The 19,229-nt window shown below is 42.3% G+C and overlaps 1 protein-coding gene across 5 annotated transcripts in view; it reads left to right on the top strand.

Annotated features, from left to right (window-relative positions):
* CTTNBP2 (cortactin binding protein 2) overlaps nucleotides 1–19,229 on the top strand; it is a 161,569-nt gene that overhangs the window by 124,200 nt on the left and 18,140 nt on the right. For all 5 annotated transcript variants that reach the window (XM_036905678.2, XM_036905680.2, XM_036905681.2 and 2 more), the window contains 5 exons: nucleotides 137–412; nucleotides 2,589–2,684; nucleotides 3,418–3,497; nucleotides 12,044–12,130; nucleotides 12,215–12,314. In XM_036905678.2, the coding sequence (XP_036761573.2) occupies nucleotides 137–412; nucleotides 2,589–2,684; nucleotides 3,418–3,497; nucleotides 12,044–12,130; nucleotides 12,215–12,314 (639 nt within the window). The remainder of the gene's footprint in view (nucleotides 1–136; nucleotides 413–2,588; nucleotides 2,685–3,417; nucleotides 3,498–12,043; nucleotides 12,131–12,214; nucleotides 12,315–19,229) is intronic.

The following is a 19,229-nucleotide window of genomic DNA, read 5'->3' as shown; positions in this document are numbered from 1 at the left end:
TAATTCATATTATTTAAAGAAATATGATAGCTGCCCTTTGTTTCTAAAATGTTCACATCTGACTGTGGTATGTAAGAGTTTTGCTGGTTTTTTTCTTTCAGGGTTTTTCCCCCTAATTCTTTTATTCTCCCATCAGATGCTCTTAAAATACCCTTAAGGATTTCAGTGGGTGAGATTCAGCCAGGCAACTGTGGTTCCGATGACTTTGAATGTGAAAACACAATATGTGCTTTAAATATCCGCAAACAGACATCATGGGATGATTTTTCAAAAGCAGTGAGTCAAGCTCTGACAAACCATTTCCAAGCAATTTCTTCTGATGGATGGTGGAGTCTGGAAGATGTGACGTTTAATAACAGCGCTGACTCCAGCATTGGCCTCGGGGCAAGCAGCATCCGATCCATCACAATAGGTATCAGCACTCCTGCGAGGAAGGGAAAGATTTCTGTTTAATTTATGCTTATGCACTCCATCACCTAATGCTTAGTTCATTGATTAAACACATTCAAAGCTCACTTGTGGCAGCTGCTGGTGCTGAAAAACTTGGGCATTCACAATGCAGCCATTCCATAATGTTGCCTGTTAGTATAAAAATGCTTTTATGCCTCAAATAATACTCAGAGAGTAAAGGGACATGAAAGCCCTTGATGAGGCTTTGTGATTGCAGTTCCTATTTTGATAAATGTGAGAAACTAATCACACCGCAGCTGCCTGCTCCTGTGTAAGTCCTGAACACAGCTCCAGATTTGTTCTTGGGCTGTGCTAGGGATGCTGTGATGCAGTAGCACCTTTCCTCCAGGGTGGGCGTCCTAATGAAGTCTAGAGTTGGAAGAAGCCCTTAAAGGAAGACATAGTCAAAGATTCCATGTGGGGTGAGTCAGGGTGAGCACTGCTTGTTTCTGCTTGATAGACATCGTGAAACAGACTCGGGAGAACTTAGAAACACAAGATTTGCTCTCTGGTAAGAGTAGTAAGTTCTCTGCAAATGTGAGTTGTCCCTGGTTAGTTTCTTTCCTCTGAACTAGGAGAACATGTCTAAGAGGAATCGGCTGCTATGTCAAAACTGGGCTGGCAGGTTTATATATGGACCTCAGCATGTCCTTACAAAGGGCTCATTTTACTGATAACTAGTTACAAGATAACTTGTCACACAGCTGTGGAGCAAAGCAGTCAGGATTCAAATCCCAGTCTGTCTGACAGGAAAGTTGTAAATTTTCAACAGCACCATGTTGCAAAAGAATGGTCAAGAGTAAAGCAAGGGGGCGTTTCACCATGCTGTTATGTAGAGCTCATCTATCAGAAAATGCCTTCTTCTGTTCACTCATATCTGCTAAATCACTTTAGAAACATGTATAAACATGTTTAAAACCATGTTTTTAAAGCAAATTGTTCATGACAATTTTTTGGACTTTGGGCATGATCATGGAAATAATTACAATTATTACAGAAGAATTCTCACATAATTAAATAATTGCATTAAGAAAATAAGTCATAAAAGGTTTTCAGGGGCCCCTTTTGCCCACACAACGGAGTGTTATGCAGGTGTATTTCTGTCCAGGAGTCTGATAAACAAAGTCAGCATAGCCATGTTTTGAAAGAAGTGGCCCTGTATCCTCAGCCCTCATCCAGCTAATAAGGAAACTGGTGAAGGCAAATGAGCATTCACCACCATCAGGTTCACCTCTGTGGGCAATAGGTACTGAGGCCTGGTGGTTCCAGTATTCATGCTCGTCACTGAGCCGTGGTTACCCTACTAGCCTTTCAAATCTAAAAAAAACTCTTTGATTTTTGTGGGTAAAAGCCTTAGTTTAGTGCCTGGCTATAGCCACGTGGTCATTGCTAACTATAACATTGCTATTAATGTATGTATATAAGTGACTTTACTGTTTCCATAACCCAACCTAGATTAAAGGGACCATGCTCCAGATAAGCAGCGAGTTATGGGTGGGGGTACGCACGTGTGTTGGGGGCGTGCTGAGGAAAGGTATTTAAGAATTGATCTGTGGAAGGGGAGAGATGGAAGTAAGTGGTTTCCACGAATCCCTCTCTAGAGTGAATGCCTTTGAAGTGGGACCCATCCTCGAAAGAATGAGGTACGATGAGCCAGAGGGCTCAGATGGTGAGAACGTGTGCTTTATTCTGAACCTCTGAAGTTACTTGGTTTTTTTTTTTCCTGGAATCTAAAAATTTGTTGGATAGGAAGGAAGGAACCTGACCATAAAGGACCTGTTATCTTATCCAAAGCGCTTGGACTTTGTGAAGCAGGCACTGGAGGAACCATCCAGCTCGGCTTTGCTCTTGAGAACTTACCCAGAAGTACTCAGTTGTATTTTCCGCTCTCCAGGTGTCCCTCATAACCCCTCCTAAGGACGGCTTTGGAGGTGTGTTTTGAAAGCCTTCCTCTTGACCTTCAGCACAAATCATATTAGGGAGCTGACCCCTTGTGTGACCCGCACACATTCTGTGTGGGCCTTTGACAGTTTAAGCTCAGGGTTCCTTAGAGTTCTCACATGGGATTGTACATGACCCCTTGTAAGAAGAGTTACTTTTAAGTTTCTCATGACATTTTATTTCGTTTTTTGAACCAGGAAATACACCATGGTCAGCAGGTCAGAGCTTCATCCAGTCCCCATGGGATTTTATGAGGAAGAGGAAAACAGAGCAGATCACTATACTCTTGTCAGGTAAAGATAGCCCCAGTGAGTTGGTGCTTGAGAGCATTTGTTTCATGATTGGCACCAGTTCTTAAATCTGCATCTTTTTGTCCTGCATCCTCTACCTGTACAGCATGACTACCGCTACTAAGTAATTGAATGTTCTTAAACATTTGATTAAGGAGAGTGAAAATCAAAAGCCATGTTTCTGACACCTGTGGTGATGTCTGTCCTGATCATTGAATGCTGTGCATCTCTCATTAGAAACAAACCAGGGGCCAAATCTATGTGCTGAAAAGAGGGTGACAGACACTGTGTTAAAAATGCTTTTTGCTATTGTCAGGTAACATAAAGGGTGACCCCAGACCTGTGTGTTAATCGTGGCCAAGGCTAGAATTTTCTGAGGATTGGGATTATCGCTCATAACATTTGCTTATAAACAGTAAAATACTGAGTCCAGCAGTGATAGCAAATGCTAGCTACAGTGTCAGACCTGGGATCTGGAGGCCCCGGCTGTGATTGACAGGAGATGGGCGGGCTTCCAGGGGAAAGAAGAGGCTGCCGGTGGTCTCCTGGGAGGCCAGGAGCAGAGCCTGTTTACCATCCAGTGCCAGTGTCAAAGGCACAGAGGTGCCTCTTGGCCACATGTCAACTCTGCCTACATAAGTCAACAGATTGTATCATTTATGTTAAGTTTTACTGTGTTTTTATCCTATTCAACAAGGAGGAGCCAATTTTCCTTTTGTATATTTCTTTCTCACAGGTCCTCAAGAGGGCTGCCTCAGTAGTGTGACTTATGCATCTCTGATCCCTCTTCAGATGCTGCAGAACTACCTCAGGCTGGTAGGTGGATGCTGTTAAGTGGAGTTGTACATTCCCATCCCCAACACTGGAATATTGGGTGGCCCATTTTTATGTTTAGAAAAAGTCAGCCCCCATTTGTCCTGTGCCCTGTGCTCTGACCTCATGACTTTCCCCAACACCCACCTGCCCGGAAGGCTGCTGGCCATTTAGTTCCAGATTTCTGTCCCTGCCATCCAGGTGTCCATTGCCTGGACCCAGAGACTACCTATGACTTGTGAAATGTTACAATTTGGGCAGGAGATTGTCTTCCCTCAACAAGGACTTGACATCAAATAACTGATCATCAGAATGGAAGGGAATGGCTATAAATATCAAGATGCCTTGCTATAAACTCTTATAATTAAAAATTGAGTAAAAATGCTAGCATTAGAGTATTGATTTGGCCACTTTAACAGAAACCAAACTTAAACAGTATAGAAGTTTACTTTTCCTCAGACAGGGTGACCCCTGCGGGGTCTCAGCAGCTTCCTCTCCACGCCGCTGCTGGGCCCTGGAGGGTGGACGGCGTGGGCTCGGCTGTGCTTGCCTGAGCGGGAGAGCTGGAGGGCAAGCCCCTTCCTGCAGGGGAGGTGCCCACATCATTCCTGCCTCCATCCCACTCCTCAGAAGTTAGACACCTATCCACACCAGCTGGGAAGGTGATCTTTTGTGGGGCAGCCACTTAACCAGCTACGACTAGGCAGTTCTGTTATTAAAAGGAAGGAGGAGAATATGATTATCAGAGAAAATAGCCAATTGTGCAGAATAGAAAAAGTAACATTTTTCCAGGACTTAGAACATGCCAGGCAACAGGCTCATACAAGTCTTTTTTATATATTCCTCAAAACATCCTTATGAGGTAGATAACATCATCCATTTTGTAGATTAGGAAGCTGCAGCAGAGAGTGGTAAGGTGACTTGCTCAAGGCCACACAGCTAGTGAGTAATAAAGCCAGGACTGTGCTAGTCCGTGATACATGCATGTGTCTGTGTATAACATTTATCTAAACTAATGCTGAAGATGTGAAACATTGTGTAAACAATAATTTTGCTTGCTGCCTTACTTTGGAAAAGTTTTAAAAAATGGGTTGGACTGTAGCCCTCACAAAAGTTGTTTCCATTAACTGTGATTTGATGTCTTTGCTCCTGATGAAAGAAGTAGTCAAAAACTATTCCATTGATCTAGCTAGGCTTGAGGTTGAAATTGACTTTTGTAAAAGCAGCCGCTATAGCATAGAAACATTCAAAGGCATTACCTGGTAGGAGAGATGGTAGCTTCTAAATCGGATGCTCTCAGTTTTTTTTCTTTGCTATTTGTTCCTCTCTCCCTAAAGTATCAAAGTAAGTCTGAGGGTTACATGTAAGTGGAAAAGAGAGTGGTCTCATTCCTTTGCTGAGAGAAGGTTGAAGTCACGTGACGAACTGGTGTTCAGGAAGGTGAGCTGATGGCTCTCAGTAGCATCAGCTGGTGGAAGCACTTCCTTCTCTCTTTCCCTTTTATCTGTACAAGGCAAGGTTCTGGCTCAGGGCTTTTCATTCACTATTGGTAAAATGAATGGAAAGGCTGTGCTGCTGATTACTTCGTGCACTAGCCTTGGTTGCTGGTCTGTCAAAAGAAATGTCTACTAGTCACATTATATACAGAATACTCCAAGTACCGTTACGTGTGTGCCTCCTAATGTACTCATGGTACAGACACGGTGTAAGCACCAGCAACTGAGACACCAGAGACTAAGCTAACACAGCTGGTGGTTCCATTCTCAATGGAATGAGTGTACACAAAGGGCTTTTTAAATCCAACAATTAACCCTTAGATGAAGATAATAAAAATGTATCACTCCTTTTAACAATCACTTCAAAATGTAAAGTGATTCAGGCAATAATATACTATGATATAGGTTGTAATGTTTCTTCTTCCACACAAGATTATAACCCCCTTAAGGAGATAGACTATGTGTTAATGCTTTTTTGTATCCTGTGAGCTATTTAATTCAGTTGTTTGACAGTCATTTATTGAGAGCCTCCTAAATGCAGGCAATATTTTGGAAACTTAAGGTACAGGTATGTACAAGATGTATTCCCTGACCTCATGGAGCCCACATTCTGGTGGGGAAGGCAGATTATAAACAAATGAATAAATGCCTCTGTAATATGGGGGCCAGTACTAATTATAAGTATCAGAAATAAGAAAGCAGATAAGGAGAAGACAGCTAGTGGAAGAGGTGCAGGAAGAACTTTTGAATGGAGTTGTTAGGGAAGGCCTTTCTGTAGTGATGTGTGCACAGAGATCCAAATGAAGGGGAGCTTTGTGGAGAGTTTGGAGTAGAGGGAACAGCAGATACAAAAGTACTAGGCTGGCAGTGAGGCCTGAGAGATGACCAGAAGCTAGACCATGCAGCACCGTGGCAAGGACTTGGGATTTTATTCCAGATGCCGTAGGAAGCCACTGGTAGGATTGAGCCAGAGTGTGATGTATCTGCTCAGTGCCACAATAACTATAGACACACTGATATGTTTGAATTACTGAAAATCTGTATGCTAGCTGTGCAAACCTAGTAATATTTTATTATTATAGGCCGAGCTCTTTTCTAAGTACATAGGTTGTCTCATTCCATCAGCCTATGAGTACTTATACCAGTTACTCCCATTTTACAGGGGAATAAACCAAGGCACAAAGTAGTTTGTCCAAAGGCTTCAGCAAGTAAGTGGTAGAAGTTAAGGAGTTGAACCCAGGCTGTCTTCCATCTCCATGCATGTAATCATAGTGTATCCTACTTACGGACCTCTGGTTAAGAGAAAATTGCAGTACCTGGTTTTTACTATGTGTGTAGGTGTATTATATAAAATGCGTGTATTAAAACCTTTACGTAGAAAACCACATAGAGTGAAGACTTTAAATGGGCCTTTTGTTTGCTTTTTTGTAAATGATATTTTTAAATAATCTCATTGAGTAGTTAAACTAATACAAGTACATTTTAAATCACCATCCTTGAGCTAATAAAGAAATATTTAACTGAGTTTTGAATCACTAATAATTTATTACAATAGTTGAACTTCATGCATTAATTCAAATTTGATTAGCCAGTTCCAATTTTTATTAGCTAATTTGCAACCTTGTATTTTAATACTTCCTTGAATAGGAATAATTATTAGAAATAATATTTATATATTAGAATTCTAGGATAATTCTTATAGCAAAATACTTGAATAGATCATCTTAATCTAAGCTCTATGTTCAAATGTAGGACTCTGAATCCCATAGAGCATAAATCTTGAGATTTCACTGCCTGTTAGCCATCCATTCATATGTGCCATGCTAACCACCAAAAGTCATGACTAGGAGATCTAGTCTGATCTTGACTCTTACAGTTTCAGTAAGCTCATTTTTAAAGACATGTAGTGTGTGTGTCTCTTGTATGAACTGTAATTTATCTTAAATTCCCTTATCTTTTCATACTTAGCCTATAAAGAAAGACCTCAGCAAATCGTTAAAACCCTCTCTAACGTAAAGGACTCCAGTTTTTTGTATCTCAAACATGGATGTGCCAGTATTGTTTGGGGATGATCATATATGAATAAATTGATAATAACTGTGTCATTTGTGGCTCCTAAGTCATACATAAGTTAATTCTTTAAATAATCTTGTGTCAGAAGAAGTCAGAAGTCAAAGGCTTTAATACATGCATTTTATATAACGTCAGAAGTCCTAGCTATAAAGCATGACACTTTTAACTCAGTAAAGACCTTTTACTTTTCATTCTTTTTTGAGTTCACCATCTCAGCACAACCTGTCCTAAAACTATCTCTGGAGAGTAGAAGCTTTTCTTCAGACTCTGACAAGTATAACACCGAACAAAATTTAAAGCTCATTGCTTTAAAATAATGCCACTAGTCTGAAAAATCCCAAGTGCTACACTGAGCTCAGCAGAGACCACAGTATGTCTAGTAAACTCCATTCTGCAGAAAAACACGTGGAGGGAAAAAAAATCCAGGGATGGATGGGCCTTTGCTGAGGTCGTTGTTTCCATTTAATCCAGAATTCATGTGCCCCACAGGCACTAATTGACACGTGGTAAGAGCTTCCAGAACAGGCTGTGAAGACACAAGAATAAAAGGGATTGATTGGTACCAGTTGTGATAAGGCCAGTGTCCCTTTACTAATAAGCAAAAATGCCATACTGTAGACTTAGAGGATAATTTTGGTGACTGTAATTCACCTTTTAGAAGTTGAGTTTGATTTTTTTAAAGAACAGGTCTCCTTTCAACACAATTAAAATGTTTACCTCCCTCCCCAAATCCCCAAACTCTGCCTGCCTGCCTCTTTCTCTTTAGAGCCCTTTGCTGGAAGCACAGAGAATGTGTATTTATTATACCTCGGACATGTTACTTGGAGCAACATAGCAAGGAAGCGCTAGAACAGATAATATATTTTCTTGGCATAGCTTTGCATTCTTTTGCTCCAGTCTCAGTAATGCAATAGGCTTCCAGTAATTATTTTTCATTCAGCTCTTAAAAGGTAACCAACACCACTGTGTCATTGGATAGGATAGAACAAAATATCAGTAACAAAAAATTGGTAATACCTGAAATGAGGAGAACCCTACTAATGGAATGCATGCATTAGAATGTTGGAGTGATCTGGAAGTCTGTGCATTTATTTTTCCCTTTATTTACTTAACCCACTTATTTATATTTTATCTTATTCCAGAAAAGATACTAGACTATGTGAACACAAAATGCTTCCAGCTAGTGAATGGCCTTTTCAATGAAATTTTAAATTGAATGTTCCCTTTCTGTATTTCATAACAGCCTACAGTCTGAGAACAAATGGGGTGTTGATCTGGAAGACAGCTTATCTATAAAGTTGGGTCTCTTGCTGTTACATGATTTCAAAATCAATCTTAAGAAAGGGGAGGCAGTTTGACAGGATGGCTATAATGAATAGAGCAGAGCACTCTTGTTTTCAGAAGTGAGATAAGGCTTAACAGAAGTGCTAGCTGAAAATCTCAAAGGTAGAACATTCAGTAAATCTCGAAGATCTCTATCCTGTTGCACTAGTGTGAAACAATCCATCCCTTATAAGAGAATTTCTATCTAATAAATCACAGCAGTTTGGGACTAATTTGGAGAGTGCAAGACTTCTGGTTTACAATTGTGCCTAGGTAGCACTAAAGTGCTTTTGAAGAGTGACTAAACTTCTCAATGACAGAGAAAAATAGAACTGAGATCTCCCTTTGGCAAGAATCTGGAAAAAAATGTCCACTACCTTTAGAGACAATAAGCCCACCTTATTTGAACCAACCAGAAATTAAGTGGGAAAACACTTTTTTATTATTCTATTAACCACCTTACAAATAATTCAAAAAAATCAAGATTGATACTGGTTAGGAAATAGGATGTATATACTTTACTGCATAGTCTCTGCTTTTGGCAGCACCACGATTTTCTCCTCCACCCCCTGTAGGACAGGTCCTTCCACATCCATTCAGAGATTAAAGCTCCTAGAACTCACTGAGCAGGAAGTTGGTGGGCACTGGTGAGACTCTGCCATGGGAGCGTACTGCATAAGCGCTCTCAGCGTTTTGGTAGCAGGAGCATTCTGCTTCCTGGGACTGCTGTCTCAGGCATTTGTCTGCTGTGCTGGACATCAAGATTTCAGCCCACTGAGCCACTGGGAGCCTGGAGTTTAACTAGTGACTATAGACAGCAGCTCACCATGCCCCCGCTGACCTAAAGCAGGGATTGGAGAGCCAAGGAAGCCAGTGACGGCCCACAAGTCCATTGTACCTATGGAAGAATACCGTAGCAGAGAACAGAGGTATCAGTCTGAAAACTCAGAAGAACACCACACCTTAAAAATTACCAAAAACAAGTTTGGAATGTTCATTCTCTAGAAAATGCAAGGAAATAGACTATGAAATCAGAGCAAGAAAGCCATGCTAGAGGGCAGGCTAAGATTATAAGGAAAAGTGTCGGAAAGGTGACGGGTGAGGCAAGGGACTCTAGGAACAACTGAACATGCAGGAGCATCATCACAACTGCCTGTGAGGCAATAAGAGCAGAAGCGCGGTAGCCTTTCACAGCACTGAGCAGAATATCCACTCACTTGAGGTGCTCTCCAGGAATGTGGAAGAGAAGGACAGAGTTCTGATAATACAAACATAAGGGGACAGATATACCTGCAGAGAACAGAAAGGGAACTTAAACATTCCAGGTGTTCCTTAGAAATAAAGAAAACTAGCAGAGGAGGAATTACCAAACCATCATGGAAAAAAGCCTCCTAAGCCACTGAAGGGCTGGCTGTGCGCACTGGAAAGACTTCACCGTGTTCAAGTTAAGACTGAGAGAAAGTGGTCACTACCAGACAAATCTAGGTGGCATTTTAAAATTGTAAGTATAATCTGTACAGCCCCAAGCTTTCCCATTTTATAGGTACCAATGAGAACAGATTATTTTTTAACAATTATTCTTTAATAATAATGTACCTCTGAAGTCTTCTGGTTCTATACCCTTACTTCCTAGAAGCAGAGCCTCAGCTGAACTCCCTAGGACATTCTCTCTGTCGAGCCTCTGGGGGAGTCCCTTGGTCTTTGCTGGCACCTCTGCCATGCCTGTCACACAGACCCCCAGTACCACAGGCAGCAGCCCCAGGCTGGGGATGGCTGAGTTCCTGCGGCTTCAGGATGCTGACAGTCCTGGGGCGCCTACGGCCACTGTCGTGTTTCTCCCAGGTGTGCCGTTCTCCCTGCTGCTGCCCTGGCCCCACTGTGAGTCCAGCTGCTCCCTTTTTTACTGAAGGCCCAACAGTAGTGGAATAATATTTGAGCTCAGAGAAAATCACTGGTGGCTAGCAGATATGTTGTCTTTCAGAGCCTAAAACCCAGGCCCAAGTCCAGTATCAAGGGGCTCCTTAAAAGACCCTTGGCTCATGGTCTGCCACCTGCTGGCCAAGCCTTGGTTTTCCTCCACTTACCAGGAGTTCTTCCAAGCCCATCTTTTTCTCCTTGGCGGCCAAAGCTCAAGCCTTAAAGACCCCAGGTAAGGGAGGACTTCCTTCTTCCTTCCATGCCCACTGCTTCCCCTCAAGCCTTCCTTTCATATTCCCCGAATCTGCCACTTCCTATAACGATGGGCCAGGGCATACCCACTCTCTTCACAGAAGTCCACCCCAGCCGCCCTCAATGATCTTTTTTTAGGCCTTAGGTGAGATAAATATTAAAGAATTATTATTAAAAACTAATCTGTTCTCATTTGTACTTACAAGATGGGGAAGCTTGGGAGATATACAGATTATACTTATAATTTAAAAATGTCACCTAAAGCCTTCCCCTGTGATCTGAAAGGGACAGCCTCATGAGAGCACACTAAAGTAACAACAGCACGAAGATACGTGTATGAGTCCCTCCATGTCCCCTTCCAAATTATAAAGAGAGACGGACCCTTGCATGTTTAACCTTTCTCTAAGTCTCAGTGACTCAATCTTTACACATGAGCTACATCAACAGCACCAGTTAGGTTCACTCTGCACCTGACTGGGTCCTTTTTTGCAAGAACTTTCTAAGAAGAAAGCTGCCCCTCAGCATGTAGGCTGGGAGTGGGGGCTCAGCGCTGGGATGATGGAAGTGGGAGGAGACCTTTCCCCTCCACGTCTTGCTCCAGACACCCCTGCTTTTGCCCTGTGTTCCTGTCCTTGGCTTTCCAGCCCCAGGACATGCTGAATCTACATGTTCTTAGGCGAGATATCCTTATACATGAGGGAAAAGGTAAAAATTAAAATCCTATAGGCATCCAGGCAGGAGATTTTCTGTTTCACAAAGTAAGTGATCTGTCTCTACCCAGATTTCTTCAAAACACTGAATTTCAGAATGGAATAGAGTTGATCCAAGAATTTCAAACTCATGAAGATGTCTTTTATGTAAGAAGGCAACACAAAGATATTCTCTAATATATGACAGCTGTAAAAGGATTACACTCATGTGTCCTTTTTAAAAAGATAGATCAACTATGGAAAGAGGAAAACTGTAAGGGCCCATACAAATATTTATAGTGGCTGCTCCAGGGTGCTGACACTATCAGTTATTTTGCTCTTTTATGGTTCTTTGTATTGTCCAAATTTTCCATAATGAAATTCATTGCTATTTTAACCATTAAAGCTTTGGAAAATTTTAAGCTAAAAAGCATCTGCAAGGGATAATAAGGAAAAAGTTACAGAATATCTGCAAGGGACAAAATATACTAGGAACTATCTTCCAGCTAATGTGGTGACCCTCACTGTAGAAAGTGAATCCAAGAAAGAGTGCACCTTTTCATAACATTTTAGCTCTTACCATAAATAAATAATATGCTACATAAATATATATATAAATACTATATTTGCCAGTATCTCCTATTAAAATGAAAGACTTCAACTGCTGAATGAACAGTCAATCCCTGAAATGTTTTTCATGTTTCAAAAGACTGAGGATATCAGAAAAGGCATTTCACACTTGTGTACCACTTTCTTCCTTTGCATTTTCACTTAAGGTCTCTTCTTGATTTATTAATAGGTTGAGCAATATCATAATGTCATTTTCCATGGCCCAGAAGGGAGCTTGCAGGACTACATAGCACATCAGCTTGCACTGTGCTTGAAGGTATCAGTTACTTACATACCCTCTCGTTGTTCTTTGAAACATTGGAAAGTGTATAAAACTAATCATTCTGTTTTCTTATCTCAGCACAGACAAACAGCAGCAGGATTCTCCTGTGAGATAGTGAGAGCCGAAGTGGATGCTGGTTTCTCCAAGGAACAACTGGTAGACCTGTTCATCAGTAGCGGTAAGACATTCTAGCAAACTGAATTGTGATCCCCGAAAGGCCTGCTCTTCAATGATGCCATTAAAAGAAAATAACCTGTGTTGCTGGGGGATAAAGTTAAATCAACTTTTCAATTATTCAGCAGCTATAGGATGAAAATTGGAAATCCAAGTGAACACCTGCAGAAAGCTGTTTTCCTGTGTAAATCATTGCATTTATTGTACATCCTCTTCTTTCCCTTTTCTTTTCTCATCTTTTGTTTATAAATGGTCATCTGTCGTGAGTGTGTTATACAACTGACACCAGAGGCACACCAAGGGAGGAGGCAGTGGAACAGCCCACCCCCGCAGGATGAAGTATTCTATCATAGATGCTGCATAGAATTGCCTAATAAAAAGCAGATCAAACGTTAGTAAACTTTATTATTACTCATAAATTCTCCTCAACCAAAGCACTGCTTATTGTAGCACCTAAGGTTAAGTACTTATTTCCACCTAACCCTTGGCACTTGGCTAATCACATTACACACATTAAGAAACTCATCTAATCTCATATGCAAGTCAGTAGCATTGTCTCCCTTTCAGAGGTGAGGACACAGGCACAGAGAGGTTCAGTAACTTACCACAACTTCTGAGAGGCGAAGCCAGGATTTAAGATGTTTACTGATACAGCATTTCATGAACTTGCTATCTTAGGCTCCAGCGCTGTACACCCCGAGCTGCAGCACAGGTAGAGGTAGCATCCCCTGGGTAGCATGACATGACTAGTGACTGTGACACAAAACTGCAGTGCGTCAGACTCCAGTCTCCAGGGGCTCAAAGCCAGAGACTGCAGGGCAGAGGGGGACAGTTGCAAGATTGGTGAAAGACGAGTTAAAACACAAATTCTAATCTCTGTTTTTAGGGGGTGGGTTGCTTCTCATCTTCGCAACCATGATCCAGGGAAATGTCCTGTGGCTACACCAGCTGTTGACCAGGCTTCCAAAAAAGGAAATTAGCAAAAGTTCCTAAATAAAAAACTAAAGTTAGGAGGTAGGTTTGAGGAGGGACTGAGGACTGTACAAACCTAGAAGCACACTTAGGGGACAGGAAAATCCTCCTGGAATCTGAATGTTACTATAGTAACCAGGCCTGTCTTTGGCCAGAAACTAGTGCAATTTAACTACAGAAGGCTGTTTTCTCTGCAGGCATTTGTAATAACAGCTATCATTTGTTAAGCTCTGACTCTGGTAGGCCCTGTTCTAAACATCCTGATTTATAAATGTGAACATACTTGATCCAGGGGGTTGAGTCCCTGCTCAAAGATCCACCATGAGGACACAGCAGAACAGGACCCAAATCAAGCAGTCTGGCCTCTGCGCCTGACCCTGATCATACCAACCCCTGTTCCTCAAAAACTCACTTGGGCCAAAATTCCTATTTCCCTTCTTAGCTTTATGACAAAAGCCCATTACATTTTTCTGACTTGCAGTCTTGCTTCATCTCAAAGTAAGAACCCCAGAATACTTTGTTCTCACCCCATCAGGGTAGATAGCAATTACACACTGAATTCTGCTCTAAGCTTAGAAAGCTAAGAAAATCAGAGAGCAGTGAATTAGGTCATAAAGAGTCATAAAGTGAATTTGGTCGTTCTAAATCTGGGGTGGGTGGGGGTGGACATCTTAAAAAGAGCTCTTCTTCCCGATTTCCCAATTTGGTGAGTGGCACAAGTCTCTTGGTCCCTCACACTTGAAACGCAGGTCTTATTGGCAAGCTTGAAAACCTTAATGCCCACTGGTGCTGGGAAGCCACACTAAGGGGTGAAGCAGGCTGGGTGGGGCTGAGGGGGGGGGAGGCCAGTCCCCGCCTGCGTGAGGGCGGCGGCTCTCAGCTCCGGCAGCTTGCTGCTGGTGAAAGCATAGATGCAGAGTTGTGAGGTCTTGTAACTTGAGGAAGAAGCCAGAACTATGGGTTTTATGTGAAAATGTGAGATTTTGGTTTTTTAATGGTGTCAACTATTTCAATTTTTAAAGCAGTATGAAGACCACATAGAACCCCTGGGTCCCCTCATTCACGGTTCCCAGACCCTTGTCCTGCAGCCAGTCCGTGATCATGTTCTGCTAGTTCAGTCTCCGTGTGCCTTCTTCATCCCTCCCTATTGGTACCATTCTGCTCTGTGCCCCCTTTTCCTACATCTCATCTACTTTCCTGCAAATGGCTGTTCTGCCTCCAGTTTCTCCTCCCTGAACATCTTCACAGGCTATCAGAACCCTTTAAAGTTCTCTGTAATTCCTCCCCCCACATTCCTCCATCACCCACTGAACTAAGTCAGTGCCATTCAGAGCCTTCCATTCTAGGGTGTTCATCCCCCTGGTTTGCGTATCTGATCCTTTTTTATTTTTTTTATTGAGATATATTATTATCATAAATTCTTGTTTGCCTTATTCTCCACATTTAGTCAATCTGGAGTTCTGTTGAATCTGCTTCCTGTATCTCATCTCCACCCACTGCTCCCCCCACCACTTACGGTGTCTTGTTCAAGGAGCTGTGGGGCCTCATCACTAATCCTTCTTATTTCCTCTGGTCTCACTCCCTCATATACCCCTGGAGGCTTGCAGAGGGCTCATTCTAAATGCAAAGCTGCTTATGACAGTTCCCTGCTGGTATACTCCAGTGGATCCAGAATAAACACGCAAGTTCCCTGAATGTTAAGGAGGTTGTGGTCTGGCCTTCCACTTGCCCTCTATCTTGCCCTTGCTGCTGTCCATCCTCACCTCCTAAAACCCCACCCACTGTCTGTGTCGTTTCCTCAGTAGGACGCACTGCTGTTGACTGGTGACCAGTGAAGAGATAAGGGAGGAGGTACCTTTGAGGACATGGGGATACAGCCTTCTGAGTAGTGTGAGGGAATCTCGAGTGAGCCCAAGGGCAGGATCCACTGAGGGGTGTGGCATCACTTCTTGAGAGTGCTGAGGACATGTAACCTTTTGGGCTCAAGAGGTGATGGAAAAAGTCAGAGAATAGAGAAGGCAGAGATCTGGATGAGGGGAAGGGGGTCCTGGGCTGTTCCACCTAAGCTTTTAGAATAATGAGAACATAGGAATTATCTATCAGTTCCTCTCTTGCTTTTTTACCAAGAAACTGAATTGGTCAAATGACGTTATTACAAGTGAGAAATACACTCATTCGTAAGGCATTCTACATTTACTGCTGGCTTTTAACCTTATTTCCTCTACAAAGTTAGGTTAACAAGATAATTTTTTAAATTACTTGTGACAGTAATTAGTCAAAAAAAAAATTGAACTGCTAGATCAGTATTTTAAAATAATATTTGAATTCCTGCAAGGACTCTTACTTTTTAGAAGTAACAAAGATGGAATTCCTGTAAAAGAGCAGGGGAGTGTGCTTACGGGAGTCCCCTGGCTGTGGTTAGCTCCTTGGAGCTCTGTTACTGGAGGCTCTGGGTGGGCTTCCCTCGCCCTCACCTGCACTCTCAGGGCATCGTCCCTGCAGAGCCCTGTGTTAAGTGGACAGGCGGGCTGCTTTCCATGCTCAAGGGGGAGATGATGGACCGGGGGCCACTGTACACACAAAGGAGTTTTGATTCAACTATAAATGTGATACGTTAATTATTTTTAAACCATTGAGTGTTGCTCTAGAACTAATGACACAGAACTTTTAATATAAGAGGGTACAAAACTGGAGATAGCCCTGAGCCGAGCTGAGGGAGTGTCTGATTAAGATCGCCAACCCGGGGAGAGGAACAGGGCTGACCTAGTCTATAACGTTGGGAGGAAACCATGACAAAAAGAGTAGATTCATTTCAGAAATAGAGCTTTGAAGTAGCATAAGGCAGAGGAAATCCAAATGACTGACTTTCTGACAACGAGTCAGAAAGAATTTCCAGTTCCAGCATGGGGTGGATGGCCTCCTTTCATCTCTGTAAGCCCTGCTCTGCTCAGAGGCCAGTTAATCCTTCAAACCAGAAACTGTAATGACTTCCTGCTTCTGTGGTTGGTTAACATATTAGACCCAAAACTATGCTGAATAACCTGAAACTGGGCACATGCTGTTTCTGAACTAAGATAAAACTTCTTGATCAATTTTTTTAAGGATGTTGAACTTAAGGGATCAGATGGACAAGTAGGTGTTAAATGAAAACTGAGGAAACGAAGCCAGCAGTGTTGAAGACAAAATGTTTCACCAAAGACACCCAGTCTTTTCACCCCTGATTGGAAACTCATAGGACATCAAGATAAACAAAGAAGAGTGAAAACCCAGCCCAACAGTTAGGAATAGCAGCCCTACCCCTTTTTCTCTAGGACACAAGCTGTCCATGAACTGTGGGATTCATTAAGTCCTTAGCAATACAGTCCTTACTTGGGGAACCAGGAGAATGTTTTTCTCTTGACAAGAGACCTCTGTACCCTATAAACTCATTTATCTTATCTCCAGCCTGAATTCTCCCTTGTTCCCATCCTTGTGTCCCATCACCTGCCGGACATCTCAGAAGGGACGCCTCACTCGTCAATCACACCTGCCTGCAACAGCCCATGGCCCCCGCCCCCACCTCCACCCCAGGTCGGCTCTTCCTCACACGCTCTCTGCCTCCATTAACTGCACAGTCTCTTCTCCAGGGAGAACATCCGAGGTGTCTCTGACATTTCCTCTCTGTCTCTAAAGACAGCCAACCACTGGGCCTTGTTAAGTCCATCTCAAAGGCCTTTTCCTTCCGTGCCTTGGCCCTGGATGGGGCTCCCACTGCCTCTTGCCTCCCATCTCAGCAGTAAGAGCCTGTATGTGTGTTCTGTTTCTTTGCACTCCAGTCAATTCTTTGCATCAGAGTGACTTCTCAAAGCAGAAGTCCGGTCCTGTGAATCCCCTTCCTCAAGGCCTCCATGGATTCCCAGAGCTGGCAGTTCCTCCCTCCTGCCAGGACGTTTTGGGTCTTCTACTTTTCCCCTGTGGCTAGATTTTGAGGTTTTGTATCAGCAAGTCAACTCCTGGCTGCAGGAAAAAAAGGCCAGTGCCCAGGCCCAGCACAGACCAGTTAAATCAGAACCTCAGGACGATCCCAGGTGCTTCTGCCATGCAGCCCAAGGGAAGGACAGAACCTGCTGCTGCCCACAGCAGTGGCTGCTTGGTCCCATTCCACTAATGTGACCCTATTCCGAGTTCCCAGCTGGTCCTGAACGGAGCTACAGTCCGCTTTGAGCTCACCACCATGCCCCTCTTGCAGCCCTTCTAACCTTGATTTGATTCCCCAGTCCCTTTTGGGACTGTGCTCCATCCAGCCTCCATTCTCTGCCTATGCCATTTCATAAACCTTGATGCCATTCCTTGTAGTAGGTCCAGTTTAAAGTGCCACATGCCCCCAGTTAGAAGCAGTCACCTCCAGTATGCCATAGCACTTAGCATAGGACACATAGTGAGGGGGCATTGGGTAAACATTTGTTGAAATGTGGCTACACGTTCCAGCAGAAGGTAGATTCTGGCTGGACACAGCAGCTTCAGGGCCATTCATTTAATACAGGTAAAGGAAAAACTGGAGACCTTCAGTTCTTCATTACAGGAAAGCAGATACATAAACCAATGTAGTCTGTTTTTTTATCACTGGGTAGAAAGGTTTGTTACTTTGTCATCATTATACTTACAAACTATAGATTTATTATACTAACAGAATAAGTTTATTTCTGAAAAAATATGTGAATCCTGAAAAGCACAGGAATTTTACAGAAAAGCTGTGTCAAAGGGAATCCAGCACACACCAGCTGCTGTATAACGGCCCCACAAATACAACTCAACTGAGAGGTGGCTGTTATTATTTCTAGTCTTCAAGTTTTTAAAGCTTCATAGAATCCAGAAAAGCTCTTTCAGTTTCAGAAGAGATTTGTTTTTGATGTTCAGGAGGTCTTTTGAAAGTGCAAATGCATTGTGTCTGTAGTAATGAGAAGGAGTGGAGTATAGTGTACTACTGTGAGTATTTATGAAAAATGGAATACTTGACAAAGCTACTCTCAAGTATTTTAAATTGATCTTTTTCTCAAGGTTAATTTGGCTAAGACTGGGGCATCTTAGAATCTTCTAAAAAATTAAACAGTGATCTTAACTTTTTTATTAATTCATTGGAATATAAAATTATTATACACATTTTTAACTGCAATATGAATAACATTTGAGTGCTGAATGCCAAGCACTGTTGTTTCAAGTATGTTTTGTCCCCTGACATACTGATTTCCTACATATAATAATAATCTCCCATTTACTTAACGTCTTTCATTTTGAGTTGATAGACAGTTCAGTCCCCCTATCTTAAGTGGGAAGACCACCTAAAAATAAGCCTTGGAAGTCCCTAGATTTTAGTTCTTCCTTACCACTGTTCCAAAACTTTAGTCAAATCACTTTAACTTCTGTTAAAATGAAAAGAGGAATCTGCTTATCTTTCTGAGTTCCTAGCTCTATAATTCTACGAATATTTGACATATGTGTCATTTAAAGGTCACGGGTTTCTGACCTTCAGTATTATGAAATATATATCTATAAAATACATACTGCCTATATTTACAGCTTGTTTAATAATTTTAAGTAAAATAATCATTTAAGCACTGACCAGGCCAAGGAACAGAACATTCCCAGCTTCTAGAATGTGCTCATGTGCCTGTCCCTGCTCACAAATCCTTCCTTCTAACCATTAGTTGGAGTTAACCATTAGCCTCTTTTTGTGATAAGCATTTCTTTGCTTTTCTTTGCAGTTTTACTACCTATGTATGAATCACTACTTAGTGCTGCCCATTGTTTGAACTTTACATGATAAAAGCATGTGATCCATATCCTTTTGTGACTTAGTTCTTAATATATTGTGACCATCCTCCATGCTGTTGCTTGGAGCTGTCGTTTGTTTGCTTTGGTACCGACTGTATAGATAACACTCTTCTGCTCATTTATCCATTCTGTTGGT

The sequence above is a fragment of the Manis pentadactyla genome, chromosome 7, assembly GCF_030020395.1.
Source record: "Manis pentadactyla isolate mManPen7 chromosome 7, mManPen7.hap1, whole genome shotgun sequence".
Taxonomy (NCBI): domain Eukaryota; kingdom Metazoa; phylum Chordata; class Mammalia; order Pholidota; family Manidae; genus Manis; species Manis pentadactyla.
This window is presented reverse-complemented; position numbering and strand designations above follow the sequence as displayed.